At 38.1% G+C, this 19,421-nt stretch overlaps 2 protein-coding genes across 2 annotated transcripts; both read left to right on the top strand.

Moving 5' to 3' along the window:
- The first annotated feature begins 200 nt into the window (after positions 1-200).
- ppp1r7 (protein phosphatase 1, regulatory (inhibitor) subunit 7) lies at positions 201-7,477 on the top strand. Its single transcript, XM_022203374.2, has 10 exons — positions 201-342; positions 1,120-1,215; positions 1,476-1,531; positions 1,783-1,848; positions 2,102-2,232; positions 2,359-2,521; positions 2,689-2,805; positions 2,912-3,016; positions 3,109-3,195; positions 5,065-7,477. The coding sequence occupies exons 1-10, from the start codon at positions 303-305 to the stop codon at positions 5,239-5,241; spliced, it is 1,038 nt and encodes a 345-aa protein (XP_022059066.1). The 5' UTR covers positions 201-302; the 3' UTR covers positions 5,242-7,477.
- Positions 7,478-9,136: 1,659 nt separating this feature from the next.
- Positions 9,137-18,166, top strand: ubxn7 (UBX domain protein 7). Its single transcript, XM_022203361.2, has 11 exons — positions 9,137-9,257; positions 11,560-11,713; positions 12,026-12,090; positions 12,209-12,274; positions 12,362-12,474; positions 12,795-12,941; positions 14,482-14,572; positions 15,240-15,370; positions 15,682-16,186; positions 16,437-16,516; positions 17,192-18,166. The coding sequence occupies exons 1-11, from the start codon at positions 9,152-9,154 to the stop codon at positions 17,351-17,353; spliced, it is 1,620 nt and encodes a 539-aa protein (XP_022059053.1). The 5' UTR covers positions 9,137-9,151; the 3' UTR covers positions 17,354-18,166.
- The last annotated feature ends 1,255 nt before the right edge of the window (positions 18,167-19,421 follow it).

The raw sequence follows: 19,421 nt of genomic DNA, 5'->3' as shown, positions 1-19,421 counted from the left end.
GAATTTTCTTGTCAAATTTGGAAGATTTTTTAAATAAAACTTTAAAGGGACACTTTTAAGGAAGTTTTGGAATTTTCTTCCCGAAGTTTTTTTTTTTTGCTGAATTTTTAGATTTTTTTCAGACAAGGAAACTATTTTTTCTAACCCAACAGGAGCGTTAACGCAGAACGCATTGTACACTGTGTACCAGCTTCTTTCCTGCAGTTTGTCATTCATGTGGCAGCAGCGCCCCCTGGTGTCCGATAGGAGGACGCGCCTCCATCTGATTGGCTGAGCGGTTGTCAGGAGTGTTTACAAGAAACATGGCTTCCTTGTCTGTTGGAGAGCTTCAAGAAATGGAAGGTGAGTAGCAAAATATCAAGCGATGCAGCCGTGAAACCATTGTATAAGCCTGGTGAAGTGATAACCATGTTGACAAAGTTGTCTGTTTTTATCTGAGCACCCTCGACGACCGTTTCTTGCGGTGACTAACCAGACCTTCATCCTTCTCTGCTAGCTCACAAGCTAACAACAAGACGTTAGCTGGCGTTATTCATTTATCGTCAACTCATACAGTCCTGATAAGCGATGTGTATCTCAGGTTTTCTAGGTGTGTTGTGTAGTTTGTTGGTCTGAAAGTGGATTTTCTGTGTATCGCCGCTTCTCCGCCCGCTTGGCATGTTGGAAAATTTGCCTCGTAAACCTGTTAACTTTGGTCCAGTCAGCTAACTAGCTAGCTAACATGGTTAGCAGTGTGTAGCTAGTGTGTTAATATAAGTATGTGAACCATAGCTGTCTCCACACTGAAAATACTCTTGGGATCCCATTATCAGCAAGTAATACTAACATGTTTAAATCCATGGCATGCGTCAATTTGGGTTTTCCCCTGGTATTTGTGCATATTGCAGAGTGCAGAAATATGCATCATCACGATGTAGTTAACGGCCAGGATAAGCCTTAGACATGAGGCTAGATGCTCCTCATGACATTTCCTGCCTCCTCAGCAGATGAGATGGAGCTGGGCCTGGTCTTTGCATCGTATTACATGTGATCATCAAAAATGTGTCACTGATACATAACCATACAGAAGCTGTGCATCTTTGTAGTCAAATTAAGCTTTTTTGTGTCTGCTGATTGCAGTGGACCGAAGGGGTGAGTCAGAGGAGTCTGGAGACGATGAGACCAGGAGGAAGAGCATCAATGGCGACGTGGACCCCAATCAGCCCTCTACCACAAGTAAATCATTACCATCTCCAACAGGCGCAAAGAAAGAGATACAATTTGCCCATCAGACTTTCAGCTGTTATGTAATTTTAACATGAATATTCAAAAGTGAGCCACACAGTAATAGGTCTATCTACATGACAGTATTACATAACTATCACTTTATCCACAGCTTTCATGAAGCCTTTTGTGTCATTATTATGTTTATAAATACTATACCTTTAAGAATGGTCATTTTACTTTTATCCCATCTATTCTTGCTTTCATTAAAGGTAAAGAAGAGTCTCCTGTTGACATGGACACCATAACTTTGGACCCAGAAGAAGAGGTTAGAAGAGATTTTATGTAAAATGTCCTTTATATCTACTGACTCACTTTGGGCTAAAAGACTTCTGTTGAGTTTCAAGAATGACATTTTTACTATTGAAGATTATATATATATTTAGGAGTGAATACATATTCTTTTGTTTGCACTATTATGTGGTAAAAGCATTGTTTCACATCTAAAGCTTCATGTAAGGTGCTGGACTGCACATGACAAAAAAAAAAGTCAACCTTAGTTTTCTGTGTTCTTTCTAGGATGTCGACCTTGTTCATTGCCGTATTGGAAAAATTGAAGGACTGGAGGTGCTACAGAAGGCTAAAGTAAGGATCCTCATTATATATTTGCCACTGTCAGTAAGTGATAAAGTAGTGGTAGCAGCGTGGAGAGCATATCTGAGGTTTATGCTTCATTTGTTTGTATTTGAATAAATTGGAAGCATTTTGATTTCTCCTGTGCTTTCTTTATTGTTAATCGTGTCTCAAAGAATAAAGGCCCACAGCCTATGCTATAATACTAAAATAGAACTGTTCATTTTATATCTTTTAATTGCTTTTCATGTCTCTGTTTGTACAGACTCTCTCCTTACGACAGAACCTCATCAAAAAGATAGAAAACCTTGAAAGTTTGAGCTTACTGCGGGAACTAGATCTCTATGACAATCAGATCCGCAAACTAGAGAACCTGCACAGCCTCACAGAGTTGGAGTAAGTCTGAAATAACTTTAGATTTGTTGGTAATAAATTTCCTTGATTTGTATGTGGTTGATGTGACAACAGTAACAGAAAACCCTCACAGCATGTATAAGTTATTAGAATACTTCCCCCCCACAGGCAGCTCGACGTGTCCTTCAACATTTTGAGGAAGGTGGAGGGTTTGGAGCAGTTGACTCAGCTGAAGAAACTTTTTTTGCTTCACAACAAAATCAGTAGCATTTCGAACGTGGATCACATCTCAGGTCTGGAGATGCTGGAGCTGGGCTCCAATCGCATCAGGGTGAGATCCAAATGGCCTCTGCTGCAGTGACAAGTTTGGTTAAGCTGTTCTGTCAATATGACTTATATTGGAAATGTGCTTGGTACATAAAATCTGTATAGAACATTTGTGAAATCGCCATTAATACAATATAACATGTTGTTTTTTTTAATCTGTTGTGTTCACAGGTTATCGAGAACCTGGATTCACTCTCAACTTTGCAAAGTTTGTTTCTTGGTACTAACAAAATAACAAAGCTTCAGAATCTGGAGGGTTTACACAACCTGACTGTTTTAAGCATTCAGGTATCCTCACATGAAATCTCTTCATCTTTAGTGGAAGTTTTCACAAGAATCAAATTGAGTGTTCACATGTTGAGACAGTGGTTTGTAATTTGTGCTTTTTCTGCAGAGTAACCGGATTACTAAAATCGAGGGCCTGCAGAACCTTGTCAACCTGAGAGAGCTCTACCTGAGCCACAACGGCATTGAGGTTATTGAAGGCTTGGAAAACAACGTGAGTTGTTGAAATTCATTTCTGAAAGGACTGGTGCCCGACTTACTTGCGTGCTTAATTCTTGACACTTAAACTTTTGTTTTCGTTCGCAGAAAAAACTTACCACACTGGACATTGCAGCTAATCGAGTAAAGAAAATTGAGAACATCAGCCATCTGACAGAGCTGCAGGAGTTCTGGGTACAGATTATTTATGGAGTTCATTTGATGCTTTTTGTCTCGTTTCATGTGCAGCTTCATGATAGCTGAGCATGCAAATAGCGGCTTTTCCCAGCAGACCTTTGGACCTGACATAGCAAAGAAAAGCTTGGTAGTACTCATAGTATTGATCGTATCTCTGCTCCATTTAAGTATATAACTGATATACTTAACTGATCCTGGAACTGACTCAATGAAAGCGAATGCAGCCATTATTGAATTATTAACTACACTAGTGCAGTTCCTTACATGACTTATAATATGCAGCCAAGTAATTGATATTAGGAAGGTTAATTAAACGTAATGATTGAAATAATTTATAATAGATCAACAGATAAAACTAATTAAAAATTGATCGATAGCTGAAACACGAATTGATTGAAATTTAATTCAAAGTAATAGATGATTAGTTGAACTAGTATATTAGATATAACAGTAAAAGTGGATGGACAGTGTTATGTGATGAAGTTTTATACAGGTAAATCTATTTCATGACCCTACAAAATACTTGGAGCATGTATACACATATATTAGAAACTGTTCACTGATCGTGCTGATAAATTCTGCGATTCTTCAAACTTCACATGGCATTTATGCGGAATTATAGATTTCGAGATGAAAGGATCGATAGAAAACTTCCAGATGAAGCTGCATGTCTGCTGGGCCCAAAGAAAAGCGCTCCCATACGACTGCAGAAAGCTGCAAAAACGGTTTAGCTGACACAGGAGTGTGTTGCACCATTGTGATGTGCAGCAAAAAGGCTGTGCATGGAAGAGTCCTGAGAATAAACTTTACCTGCAACCTCAGAGAAAAACGTCAGCATCTGAAGTCGGCAAAGCAACATTTACCAAATTAAGCTTCTTGGCCGTGATCACTGATTAATTTTTGGAGAAAGAAGAAAAAGTTTAATTTGAAGAAAAGCGCACCATACTGCACGTTACGCTAAGTGCTTAAGCTGGATAAATGTCAGTTAAACATTGCATAGACAATAATGGACTGAAATAGATATCGACATATTCTGATTCAAAAGTTGAAGAGAGGGTGGCCTTCACAACAGGACAGTGATTCCAACTCGACCTCAGAATTCACCTAAAGAAACACGTCTGTATTGGCTTTAGTCATCTGACGTCAACATTCCTGAAAATCTGTAGGTAGATGTCCTGCTTTAAATACACTCAACAAAAATATAAACGCAACACTTTTGTTTTTGCTCCCATTTTTTATGAGATGAGCTCAAAGATCTAAAACTTTTTCCACATACACAATATCACCATTTCTCTCAAATATTGTTCACAAATCTGTCTAAATCTGTGATAGTGAGCACTTCTCCTTTGCTGAGATAATCCATCCCACCTCACAGGTGTGCCATATCAAGATGCTGATTAGACACCACGATTAGTGCACAGGTGTGCCTTAGGATAGGAATACTGTTACCACAGATTGCTGCAAGATGTAGTATTTGCCAAAGGTGGTTGCAAACCTCAGACTCTGTACTCAAGCTTCTACTCTCAATATCTTTATTTTTTGCAGTTATTTGTAAGTTCATCAAGTAAAAAGCATCAGTGCTCCAACATTTAAAGAACGGCCCTGTTTCAATGTCTGTCTGCTGCAGATGCTTTACTTAGTTATTTTCATTTCAAGAATCATTTTCTTTGTGATGCTGACCAACTTATATACTTTATACAGTCATTTTTTATTTGATCAGTTAAATAGCGGCATCATTTATTTACAAATTCTTATCAATTATTGTTGTTAGTTACCAGTTGATGATCAATCAAGCATTTCAGTGTGCTTTACATCCTCACAATAGACGAGACTAATAGTGTTCATTGTCTTTCAATGTCTCCTCAGATGAACGATAATCAGATCGATAACTGGTCGGATCTTGATGAGCTGAAGAATGCCAAGTCATTGGAGACGGTCTACCTTGAAAGAAACCCACTACAGAAGGATCCACAGTACCGGCGAAAGATCATGCTAGCATTGCCCAGTGTACGTCAGATCGACGCCACCTTTATCCGCTTCTAAACCGCAGCGTACGATTCACCTGCCGACTTTAGTGTTCTCCCTCACCTCCCTGCCTGCCCTGCCTACACAAACAAAACGTTTTGAAACACATCGGCCTCACTGAATAATCATACACACTATACATTCCAACGTCAAAAGTCACCCACGGCTCACTCAACATACATGTATGCATGTATGCACTCACTCAATCCCTGATCTATGCTATTGTGTGGAAGCTTTTATTTATTAAGGTGGAACTGTGAAAATGGAAAAAAAAATACCCAAAACTCATTTCCTCATTTTTTCCTCTGCACCTTCTTTCTTTTGTTGTTTTGCATGTGGGATACAGAATGGAGACATCTGTCTTCTACCATGCATTACTCCTCACAAAATCTGTCTTATTTATCACATTAAGGAAGTTACACTGTTATATTGCAAAAAAAAAGTTGGCATTCTTAATATACGAGGGATTTTGGTCAATTTGTTGATTTTGGTTGGACAGAATGGTACTGGTTTCTGAAGCTACACAATGTGCAAAATACCGCTTCAACTTAAAAGGGAAAGTTCATGATAAAATAGAATTTTACATAGTTTATCCTTCAGAATACTACCTGTTTCCTCATTTGGCTTCAATATATGTCCAGACCGAGGTACCAAACTCGACTGTTAGACAAAGATTTAAAGTGAAGCCTAAAATGCCATCTTGACACCATGCCGTTTTAAAACAAGATAGTGGCAGTTGTGTACATCAGTCTTTTGAAGGAAAACATATCCTTACAGATTAAACTGATGTATCCTTTTAATAAACTGTTATTACTAATGAAGGGCAAGTTTTGATGTCCAGAAGCCTTGTCTACTCCTTGTCCAAATATTTTACAGCTCGTAGATCCATTTGCTGATTAACAAGAGTGACCTCTGCAGTAAAATAAAACTCATGAGAATGTAAAATGTGTCCATAAAGATGGTTATTGTAATCAGTGTCACTATCACCTCATAGTTTTTTTTAAAAAGCGTGAATATGCCACTGATTACAGCCTTGGCTCTCTTTTGACTTGGAAAAAATCGTTTGTGTACTTGATTTGAATAGATAGCCGTTAAATATGGATTGTTTTTTTAATTGAATTTACGTTATAATGGCTGGACTGATCTCACATAAGTGTTAACTAATTTAAGATAAGCTACTTAATGCACAGACAATTTTTTTTAATCATGTTTTGGAACTCAAATTTCAAATGTATAAAGACACCACGATGATACATTAGGCCCTCAGGATTGCTTAGAAATAGGAATTCATGTATATTTATTGACCATATTTGCCATAGGATTTCTTACAAACAATGAAATGACCACCCAGAACCAAAAGTAAATGAATTATCCTTGTGGTCTTATGTATATAACGCTGGAGTGAATTTACTCTCCATTACAATTAAAAAGTGATGCATTTTTAAAAAAAATAATATCATTTCCCACCTCAGGGTTGAAAGGTCACGTGTTAATTCAATACAGAGTCATCAGATTTCAATGTGTTAGTGAATTAAGAAGAAAACTGCTAAAATTAGTGTTCTCTGTGCAACATAAGATGCTGATCATTATCATCTAATTCTTTTAATTTGTAGTTAGCACAGCATTTTAAATGGTCAAAGTGCCCTGTGTTAATATTGAATATTCCTTTGCAGGCAAGAAAATAAGAGGAAAAAATGTTAAGTATTATAGCATAGATGCCTTTAGCTGATAATTTGCTGTTTTTCAGTGAAATGTAAATTATGATTACACATCTTTTAAACCCATGTGTTCACGGTTAGTGATCGTGACCAGAAATCAAATGTAGGACATTTATGAATCCATAGCAGACTATCAGCAAGGACATTTGGCATTACTGATATGAATGTAATGTTATTTTAGATTCAGTTTAACTAAAATGACTGTATAATTGGCTAGTGAGATTGAAAACGTCACTTTGTGTATTTGTAGATATAGTTTTAGACATCTCATGATGTAGAAATGCAGTGCCATCTTCATCTTCCCTTTGTAAAGTGATCTTCTTTTCTCTCTTGTTTTGTTTATGCCAGGCAGCAAAACAGATTTGTGTGAGATATCGTAACTGAAATAAAATGGCCTTGATTGGTCACTGAAGGAGCAATTACTAAAATTAACTCCTTGTTGTTAGAGCTAAGTCTTCAGGTTTGGGACTTGGTTGACGCCGTTTTCGAACTGAATGTATTATGCAAATAACAATAAAATGACACTACATAAAGAAGCAAGTCTTTGTAGTTTTAAATTTGTAAGATACAGTTATGATGAAATGTGATTTAGCATCAAATAATTATGTAGCTGGGTCTCAAATAATATGTCCTCAGAGACAACAAGGTAATATATTTTGATTTATTTTCAAAGTGATGGTCATTTAAGTTCAAATTAAATCAGATTTATTTAAATTGTTCAATGTCTTGTTAGTCATTTTGTTTGTCTTTAAGTCCATGCAGATGTGTGAACATTAAATTATCCTGGAATGATGAGCAACCAAGTGATGTAGAACTCCACTAATGTGAGTGTGCAAGTGTAATCACTAGTCCATAAAATTTTACCAGGTAAACTCTAAGGTAAAATGTGAAGGAATACTGTTAAGCAAGCACAGATTGCCAAAGGAACAAAAATACAAGTGTTTACTGCATGATTTACTGTGAATATCAGTATATCCAAGACAGTGTTAGTCACTATAAGATTAGAAATTTGTAAAACTGATGAGAACCCACAGAAACTGTCTGGAAAGGCCTGAAAGGTATGGCCTTGAACGGCGGGACTTTTACAAATATCTACAGCTTCGACATTACTTCGATAAAAATGTTAAAAGTATGCACCTGGTTACCCTATCTGGGATATTACAAATGTTTGTAAAAGCCTATAAATCAAAACCTTTCAAGAAGATAATTGGTGATCTATATCTGAATATTATAGAATTAAGAGGTCATTCAACATTTTATATCAAGGAGAAATGGGAACGAGAACTGGGAGTTGAAATAGTACCGGATGATTGGGAAAACATTATTGACACTCAAATTACCACAACTAATTCCCAAATATGGAGAGATTTCTCCTGGAAAACAATAATTAGATACTTTATAACACCAAAACAAAAATCGAGACAGACAGGTCAACCGGCCGAATGTTGGCGAGAATGTGGACACTGCCCCGCAGACCACACACATGTCTTCTGGCAATGCACTGTCCTTGACTCTTTTTGGAAAGAGGTTCAAAGGGTGATCACTGATGTTCTTGGTTTCAATGTTTTATTTACCTGTACATCTTTCTACTTAGGAAATATAGATAAAAGATTGCCCAAATCAGATAGGTATTTGCTAAAAATTTTTATGACAGCAAGCAAAAAAGCTATAACCAAGCGATGGCTAACTAAGCCCCCACCAAATATTAATCAATGGATGGCCATCGTTAATAATATCTATTGCATGGAACGCTTGACTTTTAACATAAGACTTCAAAAAGAAAAGGGTGATGCCTTGTGGGAAAAATGGGAGACATACCTAAGGGATAGGGGCAATTTTTGAACTTGTCAACATGGACAAGTTCTATATACCTAGAATTGTATTGCTTTTTTTTTCTTTTATTTCTTTATATATTTTGTGATATATCTTGTAGACCCCACCTGTTTATGTTGTTCTTGTATTGTCTGCTGTTTTTTTCCTTTTGTTGTCTGTTCTTTAACTGAAAAATTTGAATAAACATAAAGTTTAAAAAAAAAAAAGAAACTGTCTGGAAAGGCCGATTAAATGCACGCATTTTTGAGTGCATTATGGACATGTCACCAAAACGCTAGTTTATTCTTCTTAACTACATTACCCACAATGCAGCGCAAGCCTATGGTAACGCATGGGGCTCGCGCCGCGCCAGGCAGAGGAAAAGGACGGCGTAGCGCATGCGCCACATCTATGTTGTTGTTTGTGGCGGTAAGATGGCGGCGCTCGGAGACACCTCAGCTCCGGGGGTGAATGGGTTAATACAACAATTCACAGCAATAACAGGTAAAAATAACATTTTATTTAGTGTTTGGTCTATCGGGTCGATTTGTTTTCTCACCCAGGAACAGCTCCCTTGACCGAAAAAACATGAAATCAGTGCGCAGATAAGAAAACGGCCGATAAGTCTTGCTCTTGCCCCTGCGCTGTCAATGCTTTGCAGAGGGGAAAAGCACAGCCAGTTATCAGCTAAACTCAAGTGAAAGACTCCGAAAAGGGACCGCTGAGGCACCCGCTTTGAATATTATCTTCCACAATCACTTAAAAACATCTTATTTTCTCTGTGGTGCTCATTACAGACACTAACTCGCTAGCGTAGAGTGGGTTTTCAGCTCTTTTTGCACGGCTTGTTGTTTGATAATGTGGAATGGACGTCGGCTGTTCAACATTTCCCTTCTTCATCATCAGCCTGACTTCATGTTGTGTTCCTGTCATCTCCGCTGTGACGATGCCGTGTTAACCACGCGTAAATGAACACACTTTCTGTTTCTAACTGTTACCAATGAGGTTCTGGATAGTTTATAGGGGCTTCGACACGATGGACAGTGTTCAAGTTTGAAGTTATTTAACGGAAAGGAGAGGAGACTCAGTTCAGGGGCTGCCAGACTTGGAAAGTGAAACGGACATGCGCAGTACAGACGGAAATCTCATTGTAGCAACGCGGGTCTAATCACCTTAAAAATCTACAATTTCATCCTCGTGCTGTGTTTTCTCACATGCACAAGGTTTTCATACATTTATGAATTTATGATCTGAATGTATTTTCGGCTGTTCTAGTGTTTTTGCTTAGTTTAGCTAATGTACTACTGATCACGTTAAATATACAGTGCATTACCGCCGACTAAACTAGAACTCTTGTAAACTGGATGCATTTTTACTAACTGTTAGCCAGTTGTTATGCATGAACTGATTTCAGTGTTGCAGTCACCTTGCAAAGACTTGTCGGAAATCTCATAATCCATCCACAGTGAACACCATCTACACCTTTTATAGTTTTATAGCCGGTATAAAGTAGTAAAATGAATGTAAACCTTCCTTTAAAATATGCAAACGATCAAATAGAAACATCGTTCCAGAATGATTGAGATTTTATTTGATTTTTTAGTTTTTAACTGTTTTAAAAGTCATTTGGAACTTTTCTCACATGTTTAAAAATTAGCAAAGACATCCAGAATAGTTGTTTTTGCTTTTAATAGCATTCAGATTTGGCTTTGCACTCACCACATAGAGCTTTATGGTGTTGATTTAAATGGCAAACAACTGGTGTTATATTTATTTTTGATCTTGTAAATCAAAAATACATGTATCCAAGAATCCTTAATCCAGATTCAACTGTGTTTTGTTAGACTTCTCTTGTAGATTAATCAGTGAGATCAGGGTTTTTTTTTGTGTATCAAGCCGCAAAAACGTTGTAGCCTTTGATTAATCGTTAATGTGCCTTACATCACATCAAACTTCTCAATGTTGGTGCTGAAACAATTTATTGTGCAACCCTAGTATGTAGTAAACTGGTTACAACACGCAGACATTAGTGTGGGATTTTAAATGTTAGCGTTCAATATACCACTGAGAAGATGCAAACATCACATTCATCAAAAATATATTTTTGGCACAATTACAATGTGTTTTATCATCTTCATAAGGTTACATACATTTCCACACGATCTTAACCAATAAACAGGCTAGGTCAAATTTTATTTGGTATTGCCACAGATGCCATCAGATTGTTTTAAAAAAAAAATTCGGACACATCGGTGCCAATAATAGGGTTGCAAAAGATATATTTCAGTAATTTCGACAAAGTGTATCTGATCATTCTACACAGTTTGTACGCCAGAGAAGCCTAAAATATCATTTTTCACTGACAGATTTTTCAGGCTGGTGTGTATTGTGGTCATGATTCTTCAGTAACTGAATGACAAAATCTGTATCAAATGTTTTTGTTTATATTCAAAGCAAATACAAAAAAAGGAATGGAAAATATAATATAGTATAATTTTTACATTCAACTCCAAGTCATATTCTTTTCATATCTCGGTGTGTTAGATCATGTTCAGCAGTGCTGCAAAAATATGTACAGGTTGGCTTCATGACTATTTTTGACACCAATACAAAATTTCATGTCAATATATTTTAGATCCTTGCTTGTCAGCTGTTAATTTCAGTGGAGTTTTCACGCTACTTTCTCCATTAAATGTTTCTTAATTTTTTTCCAGAAATGTTCTTGCATGCCAGCATGTGTTGGTATCACAGTTTCATCTGTAAACAATTGTCAACATCAGTACATTTGTGTATGCAAATCTTTTAGGGGCCACAGAGAGTGTAGGAAAACATATGCTGGAAGCATGCAACAATAACCTGGAAATGGCAGTCACTATGTTTCTGGATGGAGGCGGGATAGCAGAGGAGCCCAGCACCAGCTCCAGTTCAGCAGCATCAAGCAGCAGAGCTCCCCCTACAGAGTAAGCTCATATTTATCTCCACAAACTTGTCAGACAAAAGTAAAACCAACTCGTTAGACCTTTTTGTTGCCATGCTTTAGGATCATAAAGACACTTCTAGTTTTGCTTTTTTTTAAGTGAATATAATTTTTTTTCCTAGTTTGGGTTAACTGGGAGCAAGGTCGAATATTTTGTATTAATTTCATTGCTGTGGTTTGCCTGTTGGGTGATGTAAGAAAATCAGAGATGTATATTTAACACTTAATCAATACTAGTTGTCTTGCACTAGATTGTTTTCCTCTTATAATAAGTTTTTGTTCCCTGATGTTTCAGTGAAGTACGAGCACCAATTCCGCAGAAGCAGGACATATTAGTGGAACCAGAACCACTTTTTGGAGGTATCATGCTCTTTCTTCTCTTATTCTGTTTCATGTAAAATAAACTAAATACTTTTTGCTGGCTTGTGTTTAAATCATCTGATAAAAATGGCTTGTTATGTGTCTGTTACCTATTCAGTGCCAAAGCGAAGAAGGCCCGCTCGATCGATATTTGATGGTTTCCGAGACTTCCAAACAGAAACAAGTGAGTATGTACAAGTGTGCATCAGTGAGCGAACAGCTGAGAGGACAATCTGTCTTATAATGACCGCGAATGTTTTGTTCTTTTTAGTCCGCCAGGAACAGGAGCTGCGTAATGGTGGAACAGTGGATAAGAAACTGAGCACCCTGGCAGACCTTTTCCGTCCTCCCATTGAGCTCATGCACAAAGGCAGCTTTGAGACGGTGAGGAGTCACTCACCGGACACTTTACAAAACACCTTCATTCAGTTTGTGTGAACTTTCAGGGAAATTTTAGAATGATGACTGTTTAGATAATGGGTAGGAAACCAGATGAAAACCTGCCGACAGCCATCACATGTGATCACATACCACTGATATAGTTAGTTGTGACTGTTCCATTTTTTATGTGTCAACATTGAAGCTGTACATGTTCATTAAATCCAGATTTACCAGCTTAATATTTTCATCCTACAGTAAAGGACTCAATCCAACTTAGTATCCTGAGTTTACACTGCTTCTCAATTTCTTTTTTGTGCTTGCAGGCTAAAGACTGTGGGCAGCTGGAGAACAAGTGGCTCATGATCAACATTCAAAATGTTCAGGACTTTGCCTGTCAGTGCCTGAACAGGGATGTATGGAGTAACGATGCAGTAAAGACTATCATCAGAGAACATTTCATTTTCTGGCAGGTATGCAGCATTCAGAACCTAGTGTCATATGTGGCATGTGATGCTTCCTCACACCTGCAAACTTTGTGTTGGTGTCATCTAAAGCATCCAATCCTTCAGACAATCTAGGATAATACTGATTTCATGGGGAAGCTTTAAGCTTCTTATGGGAAATGTATTTACTTAGAAGTGCAAAATTAGAAATGCGTAGATGGCACAGCAACAGAAACATTTTTTTTAAGATGGTACACAACAGTACTGTGGCCCCAGCCACAGTGTATCATATTGTAAAGGCCAGGTTATGATCTCATAAGATGTGCTGTCCAGCCACACTGGAAAGCACGGGTTTGTAGTTGATCCGAACAGCCACACTGGAAGGTAGGCTGAAATTAGCTAGCCATCATTGAGTCGGGAGGGCGACAGGATTTCATTTAAAACTTGTTTTAGATGGTGCATATTTTCAGACTATCTCTCCAGGGAGACATTTAGTTGCACTGAGTTGTACATGATATAAGTGCTATACATAGATCAATAATGATTGAATGAAAGAGAGCTAGAATAAAGAGCTGGATATCCAGTGCCTACCTACTCCAAACAGCTGACCAGTCACACTGCAGAGTGTCTGTGAATATTGGATCATCTCAGACAGTTGTTGAAAATGGCCGACTTGCCATGCAGCATCAGAAAGCTATGAAGTAAGGAATGTTTCTGAAGCTATTCAACAATGACTGCATGCAACATGCAGTTTGGACAAGCCGTAAATCCAGCTGAAGTCCTCCACTGGTTGAAGAAGAAAAATCAGCATACCAACAACAACAAGATGCATTTATGTTTTGTTTTTTTTAACTTAAATATAGCCCTTTCCTTACATAGGAAATGTAAAATCAGTGGTTTCATCATTTTGTTAAAATGATGCCATTTTGTTATTCAGGTGTAGGTTGTTTTACATCAGGGGTCCTCATGACTTAATTCAGACATACCCTCGACAGGGAATGAGAGCGCCACAGAATCTGCACAATATTTGTCATACGTGTTAGACTGAACAGTACACTTAATGACATAATGCATAGTTGTGCTTGATATTCAAAAGACGAAATGTAAATCCGCTCTGTAACAAAGGATTTAGCTGTTGTTCATAAACTGTGGTTCTGTGTATGACAGCTCACCTGTCTGACATGAAGGAAAATACACTATCTGATTGGGGATAATTGATCATTCTATGTAAGAATACTAATTCTTTTGTTCCACCTCTTGTTCATATGAATTCAGCTGCTTTAGGATGCTGCAGGTAAAATCAGAGGAAAGACCCTGGCATACAACTGGAAATACGTTTAACATGCCCATCTACGGGACAATTACCAGGGTGCTCATTCAGAAAGGAACTAATAATGTTGCTGTACCCACATCTTTTTCTACTCTAGAAAGAGCCTGTAATCATCACATTAGGTCTCTCTTTGTGCGGAAACCAAAGTCCAGGCTCTAATAGTTGCATATGTCACTTAACTCAAGTTTTCCTGCCTTCAAGTGCCTTCATTGTATTCTTCATTTTCTGTCTTAACAGGTATATCATGATAGTGAAGAGGGACAAAGATACATCCAGTTTTATAAGCTGAACAAGTTTCCCTACATTTCCATCCTTGATCCCCGGACAGGTGAGAGTTTACAGTAAATTTTGAACAATTTGATGTAATTCTCAGTTTTTTGTGTGAATTATGATGTAATAGTGTTTATGTGTTGATTGTTGATGATGATTGTATTCACTGGTACCTTGAACAAACACAATCAAGTTGTAATAAAAAAAAGATGACTTACCTGAAAGATATAAACAACCCTCAAACTCTAATTTCTAGATTGCTGGAATCTATTAAAAACATATTATACATAATTCAAATGCTTGATCTTCAATACTACCAGTTAGTATATCTGAATTTAGGCGGTTTGCTTAAGATATTTTTGAAGGAGGACAGAATAAAATGCCTGTGTGTGTGACTTTTATAAGACGAATAACATTATAAAACGTTTTTTAAAAGTAATCAAGAACAAAGTTTTAAATAATATTGAAGAGATCCTTCTGTTATTAAGAAATTACTCAATACTAGCCAGCAATAGATTTTAACAAAAAGTTGTATGGATAAATGTGTACTTTACTGATACCTGACTCACTATACAAACTATGCAAAAGTCATGTCAATTAGTGGATGTCTCAGCCTAAAACATCCAAATTGATGTCTCTTTTTGTACTCGTAATTTTCTACTTTTGCTGACTTTTTCAATGAGGTGTATTATTGATCTGTATTGTTCTAACTGTGTTCAATTTAGGTCAAAAAATGGTGGAGTGGAACCAGTTGGATGTGGCGTCGTTCCTGGAGCAGGCAACTGGCTTCCTGGCAGAGCATGGGCAGCTCGATGGACCATCCTGTCACGCACCCCCTGCCAAACGAGCTCGCTCTGTAGGTTTCTCATCTCATGTGTCACCTCTAATTCTCATTCTGTTTTCATTCTTAGCTCCCCTCTCTTTCTATGACTCCGCTGGAATTTCCTCTGTCACAGCTCAGATCGGTTTTAGAGGCGTCATTTGGGACTTTGGCTACCAAAATTTAGCAATTCAGCTTTGCCAGATGTCTTCAGCTTCAAGTACCAGCAGTCCTCTCCAGAAGTGATCACTTTTATCAATATTAACTTATTTCAAGTGCCACACAGCCATGAGTATTGGGTTCTTTGTGATGTTTTCTACAGCTGCACACTCTGTTTTTTGTTCTAGGAGAGTCTGATTGACGCCAGCGAAGACAGTCAGCTGGAGGCAGCAATCCGAGCCTCCCTACAGGAGACCCACTATGAGTCCTCAAATGTCCCTGAACCCCCGGATTCCCCCCGATCAGACGACGAATCAGATGCAGAGCCTTTCTCCGACAGCGAGGGGCCCATCTCGGTTGATGGGTCAGACAGTGAAACGCCGGCACCCCACGAAGAGAAAAGTTCTACCAGCAAACACGCCCCGGCGCCTTTGGCTGCTGCAGCCCAGCAGCGTCTACATCCTGATAGTTCCACTTCTTCCCACAGAAAGTCTCCGTACAAAGAGAACAACCACAGTCACAAGAAAGAGGAGAGTAAAAAGAACCACCTGGAGCCCTCGGCTGCTGGTCCTCGCCATCCTCCGCTTGATGCAGACTCTGGGGGAAACCACTGCGCCCCAGTAACTGAAAGTGCTGGAACTTCCAAGATCACTACCACCACAACCTGTGATGTGGACTGTCCTGACGACAATGGTACGACAGACTGTAAACCTGAGTCATGCTGTTTTTAGACACTACTTGGTTATTGCTGGAGACGCTCAGACACTGTTGTGATGCTAAACTCAGAATTAAATTGGGATCTCATTTTGAGCATTACTGTTTACCATACCATAGTTTTTCCTGGCTCAGAATGGGCCTTTGACTCTGGTAAACTTGTTGGTTTATTCAACAACTGCATAATCTCAGAAACATATTTCATGTGTTTTTGCTTGTTTTCTACTAGGTCCCAAAGCCAGGTTGATGCTTCGCTACCCAGATGGACAGAGAGAGCAAATTTCATTGTCTTCTAAAGCAAAACTTTTGGTGAGTAAAAACCGTATTTACTTTTTTTTTCTGCAAGTAAAATAAGGACACAGCTTTTTTTTTTAATATATATATATATATATAATGCATGATCAGTTGTGAATTTTAACCCTCCGTGTCCTAAGCAGTTTCTGGGAATATTTTTCTCACATTTTTACACACTTTGGGCTAATTTTTCACTGCAAATTATACAGTGCTGCCCCTCTATGGAGACAGCACAAACCTGGCTAGAAGTATAGAGAACTTAAAATTAGTTAATTATTGAGTTTACGAAAAATTTTAATCCTAGAATCAACATGTACATTTTTTAAGAACACTGGGAGGAAAAAGTAATCGACATGCTATAGATAATTTACGACTTCAATTTTTGATTACTTTTCATGCTCGTTTTCTATCTGTTCTGTGTAAACACAATCTGCAATTTTTTTTCAAAGTCTGGCACATTTTATTCTGTGATGGCATCTTTATAATAAAGTGATTTTGATGAAATACAACAAAAGTCACATATTTGGCTCAAGGAATGTTGGACAGTTGAAAATCCAGCCATTTTTTTCATTTTTTTGCTGTTTCTGACTCTGATAAACTGTGTCATTTTGTGCAGGTCTTGGAGGTAATACATGAATATTGTTTGTTTTTTAATGTCTCACCTGCTGTATGTTACTGTCTCCCTTAAAGGCCCTGGTAAGACACGTCCAGTCCAAGGGTTACCCTAATGAACGCTTCGAACTTGTCACCAACTTTCCCAGAAGGAAGCTAGCCCACTTGGACTATGACATCACACTGCAGGAGGCAGGACTTTGTCCGCAGGAGACTGTATTTGTGCAGGAGAGGAACTAGTCTTCCCAGACACGTTCACTTTTTGCTCGTCTATATCTCTGGTAGACATCACTCTTTCACAATGATCTGGGACGATCATTGTCGACCCCATAACCTTCTGTTCTGGAAGTAGGCCCACGTTTTATGCCGAGACAGCTGTAAGTGGATGGACTACTTTCACCGCCACTCCACTAGTCTGAATACTGACGTCTCAACTGACAGCCTAATCCCTTCGTACTGCTCTACAATTGGTCAGTAAGGTGTTGTGGATGCCAGCATTCTTTCATTTTTAGAATTTCTTATATTCCGTCCTGATGCAGGTCTCGTTTGGTTCTGAAACTCTGAGGCACATCAGGACAGAATATATTTACCACAAAAGCTCAAATAAGAAACCTCAGACAATGGATCACTAATTGATGATGGGCCACCAGGGACTTGTACAAAAAGACTTTTACCTCCCAGAAAGGACGTTAAATGTCAGAGTTTATTTTCTAGCTCTTCTTGTTATTTTCTGTACCTGGGACAGGTAAAGGGAGGCTCATTCTTGTTTCCTTTGACACGAATTTGGTCTCTCACTCGGTCATCGTTCAAACAGTTGTAATTATTTGGATTAAGGGGCACTAAGAGAAAAGGTCCAAATGTTACAAGTCAAAAAAATGTGTCTTTTATTACAGAAGGGAATGAATGAAGGGTGGTACATCTCATCAGTCGGACCTACACTGTACAGAGATGGCTTAGAGAGACTGATATTTAGCTGTAGTCATTGTTTCATTTCTTTTTTTATATGCTGCCAAGAAAATATGCTGATGTTGAAATATAACCACCAAAAACAAAGGGAGATTCTGCTTGGTCTTTTGTCGATTTAAAAAAAAAAAATGTTTTTTTTTGTGAAGTGGTTTCTGTTTTTTGAATGAAAGTATAAAAATCCCAACATGTGTAGAGCAAATAGAGAAAAACCTCACAAACTCCCAGATTCAAATGTATCCACATGCATAGATCACAACAGAATGAACAGGCTGTGTTAGCAGATCCAGCTTGTAACAAGTTTATATTTGACACATTTTGGAACTGAAATATGTGTCGGTTATGCCTCAGTAAGTGTGATTTAGCTCCGACATTACATGCTTTTGGACGCTCTTTGATCGTGTTCGGCTGTTGAACATCTCTGCAGCTATGTGTACAGTTCTTCATGGAGACAGATGGTGGTGGCAACGTGCCTTAAATGACAACAAGTCACAGTTAAATGTGAGGAAGAAGACCGTTAACCAATGTGCAGGTTTAAAAAACATTTAAATAGGTTTTGCAAGCGTTTCATGAGGTAAAACATTAGTCGGCTATAGATTCACGTGTAGTTGCTTTTTCATTTGTAAGAGATTTTCTGTATTCAAAAGTGCCTGGGAGAATGGGGGTGATGTGCACTGTCATGTTACTTCACATTTGATTGCTAAAGCTAAAAGGCCTTTTAAGGCATTTGCTCCTATTTTGCAACATGGATGATTTTAAAATCCAGCCATTTTGATTGTGAATAATAAAATCACCGTGGCAGAGGGCAGTTGATGCGAAAATTTGCCGAAATTACTGAAATAATCCCTTTTTTGTAGGGAAATATTTGAACTAACCGTGACCATTCCCCATTTGCAGTTTTGAACAAATTGTTCTCACTTTGATGGTAAAAATAGGTTCACATACTCTACTTAGAGAAAGATGGTCAGTTTTAATAAAAAATTGAGGGGTGTGACCAGTACTGTTGTAAAAACAGAACGATCACTGGGCTGCACTTTAAATTTGTCATTTACTTTTTAGTACTTCCTGTTAAATAATGGTCCTGATCGATAATCAGAATGGTGTCTGTCTGGGCAACGGTCAGAGTTGAAAAAGAAGGACTTGCAGCTGTACAAACAGATGAAGACACTGACTCTGTTTCACTCCCCCCACTTGTTTGGATATTACAGTACTTGGCGTTCATTCCTTCGCCATCTGCTTTTTGTGGTTGGAAGAATGAAGCTGAACAACTAAAGCCATTTTCCCATAAACAATGCCATTTCCTGATTGGGTGCTCCACATGTGAAATGAAATGTCGTGTGCTCAA

Source organism: Acanthochromis polyacanthus, chromosome 9 (assembly GCF_021347895.1).
Source record: "Acanthochromis polyacanthus isolate Apoly-LR-REF ecotype Palm Island chromosome 9, KAUST_Apoly_ChrSc, whole genome shotgun sequence".
Classification (NCBI taxonomy): domain Eukaryota; kingdom Metazoa; phylum Chordata; class Actinopteri; family Pomacentridae; genus Acanthochromis; species Acanthochromis polyacanthus.
Note: the sequence above shows the minus strand (reverse complement) of the source record. Positions and strands in the feature narration are given on the sequence as shown.